The sequence below is a fragment of the Cryptomeria japonica genome, chromosome 10, assembly GCF_030272615.1.
Source record: "Cryptomeria japonica chromosome 10, Sugi_1.0, whole genome shotgun sequence".
NCBI lineage: Eukaryota > Viridiplantae > Streptophyta > Pinopsida > Cupressales > Cupressaceae > Cryptomeria > Cryptomeria japonica.
In genome coordinates, this window is record NC_081414.1 from 909,739,437 (window position 1) to 909,751,216 (window position 11,780).

An 11,780-nucleotide genomic window follows, 5' to 3' on the forward strand; every position below is an offset into this window, starting at 1 on the left:
GAAACCCCACTTGTACGGATAACCCAGATGCACTTTTTCAGTATTGTCTATAACTTCCAAAAGGGCACTCAAATCCATGATCTCTTTCTAGCCTTGCTTGGGAATTTTACAAACTAAGACCCTAAAACCGCCAAGGGAGGCCTAATGCAATTAGGCCTATTTTGAGCCCGGTAGAGACCTAGAAAGGCTAGGAAGGAAAACCAATGGCATTGGTGATCCTAAAGCCTCAAAATAGTTCAAAGACACCTTCTAGATACATTGGGAGCCCATTGGAAGTGGTTGTGTGTTGAGATCCTTGCAGGAGTGGTTGGAGCCCTGGAGTGGTGTGTGTGTGTGTGATTGAGGTGGCAACCTCAAGAGGTGGAGTTGATTGTCCAAATACCATTGGCTATACCTAGGAGGAAATCCAAAGAGGTTCAAACCTTGGAGGTCTCATTAGCATAACCCCTACTAAGTGTCATTGTGTGGACTTGAGTAGTTGAAGGATTGCATAGGACAAGTCACTCAAGAAGGTGTATAGAACCAAGCTCCAAGACTCTTTGCATCAGTTAGGCTTGAAGGATAGGATTCACTTCATTGGATCTCCCTACCTTGATTGTACCAAATGGTATCAGAGTTGGTTTGTGAACCTGTTGTTGGAGGAAGACCTGGTTATGTACCGGTTGGTTGGAGAGGAAGTTGAGGCAACTTGTGGACTTGTTCAGATCATTGAACGTGAGGCAAAGAAAGGTTTGTAGGTAGACCGTCGATCCTAGATCTTGAGGCAATTAGTGGGTGGAGACTTGAATAGATCGCCAATTGAGGCAGGCTAAAGAGCGGATTGGTAGATCACCGAGGAGAGGCAACCGAAAGCTATAGTCAGATCGTCGAACTTCTAAGGCAGTTGAAAGTACTTACTGACATATCACCAAACCTGATCAATTGATGGGACTCCCTTTTCAATTAACCCCGAGAGTTTGACGTAGGAGCACTGGTGTAGTTCTTACTGTTTTGAGTAGTTAGCAATGGAATTGCTTGGAGATCGTGGCATTTCTTCATATTTGACAGTTTAGCATTATGGATTTGGATTTATTCCCTTGAGTTTGTGGTCTTTATCATGTTCGAGTTTCATGGCATTTGGATTTGATTCCGGTGAGATATCAATCCCGGTATTGGCCCAGTTGATATGTTCTTACCGGTTAGTCTTGCAATGTGTTGAGCGAAGTTGAAGTTGTATTTTGTGTTGTTACCGGTTGTTCTTTCTGCTTTATATAGTGTTGTGTTACCAGTTACCGATATATCTTGCATGGTGTTTGTGTTAAGCTGCAAGGATGGGATGTCCTTCATTAGATCTCCCTACCTAGCCTGTATCAAATGGTATGAGAGCTGGTTTGTGAACTTGTTGTTGGAGGAAGACCCGGTTATGCACTATTTGGTTGGAGAGGAAGTTGAGGCAAATTGTGGACTTGTTCAGATCATTGAACGTGACGCAGATCAAGGTTTGCAGGTAGACCGCTGATCCTAGAGATTGAACTTGAAGCATTTAGTGGGTGGAGACTTGAACAGATCACCGATTGAGGTAGGCTGTAGAGTGGACTAGTAGATCGCCAAGGAGAGACAACCGAAATTTGTAGTCAGATCACCAAACCCTTACAACAGTTGCAAGTACCTACTGATAGATCTTGAAACTGGATTTGATTCTGGTGAGATATCAATCCCGGTATTGGCCCAGTTGATATGTTCTTACCGGTTAGTCTTGCAGTGTGTTGAGCGAAGTTGAATTGGGTTGTGGTTGATCTCTGTGACTTGTGGATCATTGATTTATGTTTCTTGAGCCTTTTCCTATGTTCCCAGAGGACCACGTGATGTTTTGTGCATTGGAAGATGTTCTTAGTGATTTGAGCCGACATGTTACAGTTAGCACGTTTCATTATGAACCAATTGGTCTTTGGGCCGACTTGATCAAGTTGTTATTATTTGTAGACGGTATAAATAGAAGTTTTGTGAATCATTTGAGAAGACAAAAGACAGAAGATAGAAGACAAAAGTTCAAGATCTATTGAATATGTAGAACTGACGAGATTCTGGTCTGATAGGACTGAAGCCGGAAGGGTGGAGGTCCGAATTAGGGTTGAACTGACAGACCATTTTCGGAGGCCAATTTGATGTGTAGATGATTTGCAGATCTTATATATGTGTTGTAAGCATTGTTTGTATCCTGGACTGCGATCCAGCATGTGGCATATGTAATTCTTCAAACTGTTATAAGAATTGTTCATACTGTTTACCGATTATGTATTTTTTGTTGTTATCAGCTGTTCTTTCTACTTTATCTAGTGTTGTGTTACCAGTTATGGTATATCTTGCATGGTGTTTGTGTTAGGCTGTAAGGATGGGATGTCCTTCATTGGATATCCCTACCTTGACTGCATCATTTAGTCTACATAGCTTTCAATATTCTCATCATCAAACATGCTTAGGTTCTCAAACTTGTGCTTCAGATTTGTCAACTTGGTTTTCTTTGTCTTTTGATCACCTTGATATACACTACTCAAATTCTCCCAAATCGCTTTTATTGACTTCAACACTATAACTTTACCAAAAATTGAATCACTTAAATAGTTGATAATTAAAACTTTACCCTTCGCATTGTTCTCATTTGCCTTAACCTCATCCGGAGTCTAAGGACCATTTGCCAGAGTAATATATCCAATCTAGATGTACTCTCCCATATTCTAGTGGGAAGAGATTCCAAATGACATTCCATCCTTTCCTTCCAATAAGAGTAACTTGTTCCATCAAACTTCTATGCTTTTTAATTTACTTCTCACATTGTTTTTGATCTTCCTCAAGTGGTTAAGTTTCTCTAAGAAGAATAGGGCTCTTATACCAATTGTTGAACACACCACAAGATTAAGATGAGGGGTGAATCATTCTTGGCCTCAAAATACTTTACTTCTAATTTATAAAACTTAAAACCACAATTAAATTATTACTATAATTATGAAACATGAAAACACAAAGCACAACAAACATATGAACACTAGGTTTATGTGGAAAACCTTAAACACGATAAAACCATGGTGAGAACCACACTCTCAGTATGAATAATTGATTATAATGTTTAGGCTCAAGGTCAAGGAGCTTACTGCCCTTGAAGGACTTGCAAGACTAAAGCACACAACCTTAGGGAAAGATACAAAGGGATGCACAAATTGCCAAAAGGAACATACCTTCTTTTAGTAGGTATAGAGGATCAATGAACTAAATTGAACAAAATCTCATGATCATGAAATTGTCCTTAGACCATTGTGTCAATTGACCAATATCATGGAAAATACATCTGAGCTCAAACACTATCTCAAAGCTCTTCACAAACTATATTTTGCACTTCTACTATACCAAATCTACTTGCACATCATTCATATCCACTACACATCAATTCACATAAATCCCATACTCAACTCATATATCCACACTCCTATACATGTAAGATAATTCATTGAAACCCTAGTTGAGGGTCAACCACAGACCAAATAAATAATATCATATAAGTTCAGCCACCCATACTGATAACATCCATTGTGGTGCACTCCAGAAGATAGAGGGGACACAAAAAAATCACAACACATCCTTTCCAAATGATTCTAACAAACTACACATGCTAACACATCCTCCAAAGTTGGCATCAAATGAAACATGTAGATAAACAATGTAGCATGCCAACTAGTCAGCCCAAAAGCATCCTCCAATGTACAAAACCCAATGCACATTTACACACACCATGGTAGAGACACGTATCAATATTGAAACTCGACCACCAAATAATATCCGAACAAAAAAGACATGATCCAAATAGGATACACTACCATGGTCAGCTAGAAGTCAAACCAACTGATAGCACAAAACTTGGAACACCATAACTACACTTTCCAATCAAACCATCACTAAAAAACTAAACTAGAACACTACACAAACAAAATGAACATTCCTCCAAGCCACAAAACTAAAAGCCGCATATCAGGGAACCACCAAGCATTCTTTAGACCAATTCTAATCGACACCTCACTCTCAGAAACAACAACAACTAACTCTACTATCTGTGCAATAGAGGACCTATAAATTTGTTAGCAGAACATGCACATATCATAAACATCATATCCAAAACCACACTCCATAAACTTCAAATATGGAAGGAATGCAAAGCATTCTCCCACAAAGACATTAAAAACTCTTTCTTGCATAAATATTGTTTCTTGCATATTGAAATTTCTACTACACCGACCTTTCAAAAACACCTCATACTTAATCAATATCTACCAAACTACTCTACAACATGAAAACATTTATTTTTTGGTCATCTACAACATATAGTGACATCAATGACAATACTAGACAAGTTGACATGAATGACAACGCAACACAATAACTCAAATTTCCAACACAATCTTTTCTTTGTCTTTGGTTCTTTTTCTATTGGCTCCTTCATTATTTGTGATTTAAAATTGAGAAAAAAAAATACTCTTTACTTCCTCAAATGTGACTAAGCCTTTCTTCATGAGACATTAAAGATCCAACTAAGTGATAAAACTCAAGAGAAATCAAATCTTTACTTTTTTTAATGCATATTGTGACATGATCCACCTTGGTTTAGACATCTAAACATTGTTCTAATCACAACTTATTTGTCCACAAGTTCTCTAAGGATAGTCGTCTTATTAATCATATCCTTTAGTCTTACAAATTAATCTTTTTTGCAATTTTAACTTCTTTGATTCTCTTTATTGCCTACAACTTGATATGTTTGACTTGACCACTATCTTGGTAAGTTTCATGTAGAGTCTTTTGGGCATCTTTGGTTGCCTTTGTACATATAATTCTTGGAAAGAGACTCTTATCTAGAATTATGTGAATATTAAATAAGACTACATTTTTTTATTATTTAAATACAAAAGTATTCAATTAACTGACTTTTCATAATCTATTTCTACAATTTTACATAGATCTTTTTATATAGAAGAATCATTCTCTTGATGCTCCAATATTCATTAAATTTTTAAATAAAATAAAAATTAATGTTTCACTTGATTCATTGTTAGAAAAATCACAACCACAAAATTTATGACCCAAATGAACAACATACTGTAATAGCAAATGAAAGTTTTGCAACATGTCATATACCTTGCACTAATAAAATAATTATAACAGAAAAAATAACATTTACTATAATAAACAACTTACAGCTATAAGTAAGAAAATACCACACTGCATTTTCTGAATAATACTTGCATACAATTTTAAATTTTAAATGCCTTTTTCTTGTGGAAGAAAAAGTACAAGCTGTGTTTCTTTTATTCAATTATAGAATTCACAATCTAAAATAACATTCGTAACATTAATGTTATCAGTTTTTTACAATTCATAAACATATTATTTAATTTCGTATGAATGTTATCAGATTTTAACAATTTATAAAAATATTATATAATTTCGTTTGAATTTGATTGCCTAATATTTTTAACATCAACATTTAAATCTGTAATTCATCATAAGATAATTAGAGAATAGCAGAATGAAAATATAATATTGTAAATTGAAAACATAAGGCAATAGTTTTTTTCATATAGAATATGGGAAATGTCTCCTTTATGGCAAAAGTAGTTTCAGAACTGAAAATAAATTCATTCAGAAGCCACCGATCTCCTTTTCAATATAGAAGTTACCAGAAGGCCCACCAGGAGGAGACAAGGCTAATTTGACTACACTTTCAGCACCTTCACTTGGTGATAGGTCTCCTGTACCACCTGTCATTCCAGTTTTAACGTATCCAGGATGAACACAATTTACAGTCACCTTATCAGAAAGCTCACGGGCTAAGAGACGTGTGTATGTGTTGATACAAATCTTTGACATTTTGTATCCAGAAAACGGAACTGGCCATCCTTTCTCTTCCAAGTTTTTGTTTTGCTTGACATCTTCTAAAAACTGACTTACCATGGAATCCAGAAATTCCTCACTAACTTTATCAATGTCAGAAAGTTGTTTTTGTAGCTCTGGGTTTGGCATCATCTGTGAAGGCATATATATAATGAAATCATACTTTATTTGATTGAAATCTTAATCTTGAGAAGGGTAAATGAAATCAAATTACCTTGACAAGCCCATATACAGAGGTGACATTAACAATTCGTGGCCGGCCAAACGTTTCCCTTAGTAATGGTTGCAAGCCTTTCACAACTCTCTTTGTGCCATAGTAATTTATATCAATGCATGTTCTTGCACTTTCATAATCATACACACAAGTTTCATTTGACCCTTCAGATGACTGCAATAGGGAGAGAACATTGAACAATTTCAGTGAAAAAAGAACTTAGATGTAATTTAAATAGTAAGAACAGTTTGTTGGATTCCTTCACCACACAGCTCACTAATAATATGTCAACTTCCTTTTATTAAAAGACTCAGATATATAATTTGCAAAATAAAGAGAACATAAATTTTGTTATTAGAAAGAAATAATTTAAATATGTTGGTTCAAATATTTGAAATATGTTCGTGGCATTTCGATGTCTTCAAAATTTGACTAGGTATCAACGAGGAAGTATAGACTTGTCTCTATTTTTAGTTAGTGATGAAGGCAAAATAAAATCAAACCTCAAAACCGTGTAAATAAAAGATCAGAGTCCATGCATTTCCATTTTAGGAAGTAATTGCGTAAAACAATTTCGTCCTCAAAAAGAAGCAATTGGTTACAAAATGATGGTTCCATAAAAATACTTAAAAAGGATTTAAACTACAAGATATAACTTTAATATGGAGAGTCTTTGTTGTCAAGGTAACCCTAACTTCCATCAATTTTTTTTTTTTTATCATCAATAGATTCCAATCTAATGATAACATTTTATTCATTCTCCCATGACACATGAGCAAGAACAATTGTATCTTGAATATTGTCAATTTGTTTGTTCATGAAATTTGTCTCACTTTTGAAGAACTTTGTATTGCCTCAAGATGAAGTATTTGAAATTGAGAAACAAAGAGCACAAGACTCCAATACAACATGTTAACCATTCATCTTCAACAATTAGGTAGAGATCAATAAACTTGGGAAAGATCTAGAGGAGATGAGAAAAGGAATGAGATACTTGGTAGAGAAGAGAGAGAGGAGAGATATAGATAGATGTAGAGTAAGTGAAAGGGAGAGAGATGGATTGAAAAGGAAATAGAAGGAGTGGGGAGAGAGCAAGATATAGCTAAAAAAACAGAAAGAGGGGGGGAGTGGTATGGAGAGACATGTTCTCTTAGGTCCACTTGGATAAGGGTGTCATAGGATCAAAGAGAAAAAGGTAGCCTTCTATGATAATTTATGGAAATTTGTTATTCTCCTTAGTACATAAAATCTAATTGTGTCATTATTTACTACTTTTTAAATGTTTCAATTCTTTTGGGATAAAAAAAAAATGAAAAAAAGAGACTTTGTTTGCAAATGTTGTGAGCATTTAAAGTTTTAAAAATGAAGGATGAAACTCACATGATTATTATTATTATTTGGTGTATAATCTAGTAAAATTACCTCATCCATTTTGCAAACCTCTAAATCACCTTTCCAATGCTTATAAAAAATTTTTAAAAAATGATAAGAAACACATAAGTTATGCCCATTTTACTAAAGCATGTTTTTTAGGCTAAACAAAATCAATATCCAATTTCATTTTTTTTCCCAAAATAGATATCCATTTTGGAAAGTATAATATAATGATTATGACTTTAAGAAATTGATACATGTTAATAATGGATATCCATTTTGGTTTAGCATTACCAAATTCAAATCAAATTTTGTTTGGTATCCTGCACTCACCCAATTCCTAAATAATTTTTGTTTAGCTTCTAGTTCATTAGTTTAATGACAAGAAAACCAATATTATATAATCCTTTTGCAAACATACTTGATTGAATACTTTGGTTGGAAATGGATTGATCATGGAAAGGTTTTCAAGTACGCAACCATTCATTTTGCCTTTTAGGATTCATTCTCAATATTATGGCAAGTTGTTATTAACCAAGTAGAAATATGTGATCTTATTAGGTTAATATGTTAAATTATCCTAGATGAAAATTCCAAGTTTCTTAAAAGAAACTAACTACTACTTATATTTATATACTTTATGTTGGGTACCTTCCAAAGTTTCTTATCTAATGTGAGAAAATTCCTACGAGATTTCTTATGGGATTCATCATAACAATGAGATGAAATTAAAAGAATTGCCTAGGAATTGTGTTTCCTTGTGATTTTGGAGGTCTTGGTCTCACTAACATACAACAAGTTCCAAAATTACACGCTAAATAGATAATTGAAGCCCAATATGATATTTAAGCTTGATTTTTTTTGTTTTTCTTTATATCTCCACTAGAATGCCTCATGGGTGTAAGTCCTCAAAAGACCTAGTTACCATTTAATTCTCATCATGAAGGAGTCTATTAAAATCTAAGGTTTATACAAAAGATATGAAAAGCTTGGAAATTATCAAGCAATGGGTTATTTGCAATGAAAAGGGTTGTGATTCCAACTCAAAGGTTCTTGTTATTTTTTATTTAATTTTTTTCAATAGAATGTTATTATCCTTATAGTTCTATCCATTAATCACCACAAATCATCTTCCTTGACCAAAAATCATAATGAAATATAGTCTCAACCATCAATATTTTATTTTTTTTAGACTAGTATTGACTTTATTCTTATCAAGATGCTTTTATTAAATTTGGATAAAGAGTTTCAAGCCATGTGAAATGATTGGAAATGTTAACTTGATATACATAATTTTGTAATTACAAGCCTTCTAAAGGTGGTCCACCACAGTTGCATATGATGCAAGATCATAATGATAAATGATATATTCAATCTTTTGTTTGACCATGGTAGCATAAATTCTAGACTATTTGGTTAAAGTTTATTAAGCTAAAGCTTGCTTATTTTTGTTGGTATTTTATATTGTCTCTTCCTATTGGTTCCAAATTTATTAATATGAGAATTTAAATGCTCATTGTCATTTTTGTGTGCATCAAGAAACTATTAAGCACACCTTCTAATTTTGTTCTAGAGCCCAAGCAACATGAAATTAGATGCATGATTTTTCAAGCCTTTTAGATTTTGACGCATGATACTTCTAGGGGATTAACCCACAATTCTAGCTAAGTTTATCCAAATATGATAGGCTTTCAAAGTGGAAATCTTATTTCACATTTTAAATGAGATAAATTCAACTCTTTTCTCTAAATGTGTTGTTTGCAACAATCCGTCCATTTATTCTAAGTCTATGATTTATTCAAACGTCACGTGTTAATACAGATACATGTAAACTATCCTATTAATCAATGGAATGCAAGATAACATAAGAGTCTCATTTTCATTTATCTCAATTTTTTTGTATTCATGAAAAATGGGATAGTACCAAATGCAAATTGAAAAGTAGCATGCAATAACTTAAGTGTTTTTTCACATAACTTTCTAATTACAAGCCTTTTAAAGGGCGGTCCCACCACTCTTACATATGATACAAAAACTTAATGATAAATGGACACTTCAATTATCAATCTTCCATTAGATCATAGTAGCACAAATTCTAGACTATTTAGCAAAAAAATATTAAGCTAAAGCTTGTATATTTTGCTTGGTGCAATTAATATTGACTCTTCTTATTGGTTCCAAATTGATTGATTTGGGATCGTCCTTTTTTTGGGCATCAATAAACTATTAAGCACATCTTTCTATTTTATTCTAGAGCCCAAGCAACAAAAAATTAGAGTCTTTTTTGTGGGCATCAAGAAACTATTAAGCACGTCTTTCTATTTTATCCTAGAGCCCAAACAACATGAAATTAGATTCATGATTTTTCAAAGCTTTTAATTTTGACACCTTTTATTCCTTCTAAAAAATTAACCCATAATTCTAACTAATTTTATCCAAATATGATAGGTTTCAATATAAAGAATGTATATCACATTTAAAAAGAGAAAAATTCTAACTCTCTTTTCTAAATGTGTTCTTAGCAACAATTTGTCCATTTATTCTAAATCTAGATGATATATTCTAATATGTACATACGTATACATCTAAATTATCCCATTAATCAATAGAATCCAAGATAACAGAAAGGTCCTATCCATCATTTATCAATTTTTTTCTTCCCTATCCATAATACCACATTCTCGTACTATGCAAATTGGAAAACAGCATGCGATAAGTTTAAAGTAGATTTTCACTGTACACCCAACTTACCAGTAATAGTTGGCGCAAATCCACCCCAGTTTTGTTCATCACTTCCCAGTTCATGTCTTGCCCCGAAACTGCTGCATTATTTATCTGTTCAAAACCAGAAAAGCACATCCTGTAAAATCAAACAAATACCCTTCAACGGAGCAACACAAGATAAAACACAAACTCAAAGACTTATACCAAAATATCAAATCCCCCAAAGATGGTTTTCAACCATTTGGCCAGATCTGAAACACTTTGGGAGCTCTGCACATCTAATATGTGAAAACGAACATTATCAAGTCCTGCTTCACCCACTTCTTTCATGGCAGCCAACCCATTCTTCTCATTGCGACACGTAAGCACAACAGTCATGCCCTTACGCGCCAGCTGGCGAACAATCTCTAAGCCTATTCCCCTGTTGGCTCCTGTAACTACTGCCACTGTTTCCCCACTCCACCATTTCTGATCCTGTCAAAACCAACATACTATTTTTGTTAGACTTTCAAACCTAAAGCATTGCATTTCCAAGTCTGTATGGAAATTTTTTGGAAATTTTCTTACCATTTTGAAGATTTTGTAGAAAGAGATTCAGCAATCTCTGTATATCAAGGCAAAAGCGTTCTGAGTCACGGATACATGTTGCCCAATCTTCTATATGTGTTAGGTGGTTCGAGTATTAAATGTATACCAACTATGTCATGAAATCATGGTGAACTGAAATCACTTGTGAAGCAGTTAAAAACACACATACATTTCATTTTTCTACTGAACTTTTGTCGGCAAAGCTTTACTTTTTGTGATATACGATACTTCGACCACACCAGACTTTCCATTTTTGACAGAATCCATGTGTTTTGTGATATCAAAGATTTTGCTGCCAGACAAAAAAGACGACGTATATACAGTAAAACCTAGCTTGACGGTTATTTATGGCTATTAAATATATTTAATTGAGTAGGTGTATTGCAATAAAATGGAGTGACAGTAGGTTGTTTTCCTTCGTTAAGTTTCTTGATGCATTAATTTTCCTCTTTCTCTTTCGGTTGTCATAATACCTCTTTATTAAAATATTTAAGTTTGTTTTACATTTCCAATCACAATCAAAATTCGTATGGTGGCTGTTTCATATTCCTTTTTAATAATTTTGGTCAACTACTTTCTATGAAATTGAATGAATGAAATGAATGGTTTTAATAATGTTCAAGAGACTAAACAGTCTATAAGATCATAATTTGTTTTTCGTACGATATTTTTAATTATAAAAAATTCAGAGCCACACATTGTCAGATATAAAACTTTTAATACCACATTCTAATTCGTATCCTACTATGATGATAAAGCAGTATTTCATGTATGCAAATATAGATATATATATATGAACTTTTAATGTCATGTCGAATTCTTATCTTATCTATGATGATAAAGTAATATTTTGTTTCTTGATATATTTGTTTGCAACAAATTTATCTTATTTATGATGATAAAGTAATATTTTGTTTCTTGATATATTTGTTTGCAACAAATGAATTGTTTAAAATGCATCATA

The 11,780-nt window shown here is 33.5% G+C and overlaps 1 protein-coding gene across 1 annotated transcript; it reads right to left on the bottom strand.

The window, feature by feature from the left end:
• Positions 1 to 5,549: 5,549 nt before the first annotated feature.
• LOC131050545 ((+)-neomenthol dehydrogenase) lies at positions 5,550 to 11,012 on the bottom strand. Its single transcript, XM_057984749.2, has 5 exons — positions 10,796 to 11,012; positions 10,433 to 10,702; positions 10,256 to 10,339; positions 6,131 to 6,304; positions 5,550 to 6,048 (listed from the first exon to the last, which is right to left on the bottom strand). The coding sequence occupies exons 1-5, from the start codon at positions 10,796 to 10,798 to the stop codon at positions 5,665 to 5,667; spliced, it is 915 nt and encodes a 304-aa protein (XP_057840732.1). The 5' UTR covers positions 10,799 to 11,012; the 3' UTR covers positions 5,550 to 5,664.
• Between the last annotated feature and the right edge of the window lie 768 nt (positions 11,013 to 11,780).

Coding starts and splice junctions, on each gene's coding strand:
- LOC131050545 (XM_057984749.2), bottom strand. Junction 6,305..10,255: donor ATTTGCGCCAACTATTACTG/GTAAGTTGGGTG, acceptor TCCCTATTGCAG/TCATCTGAAGGGTCAAATGA. Junction 6,049..6,130: donor CTGTATATGGGCTTGTCAAG/GTAATTTGATTT, acceptor ATGCCTTCACAG/ATGATGCCAAACCCAGAGCT.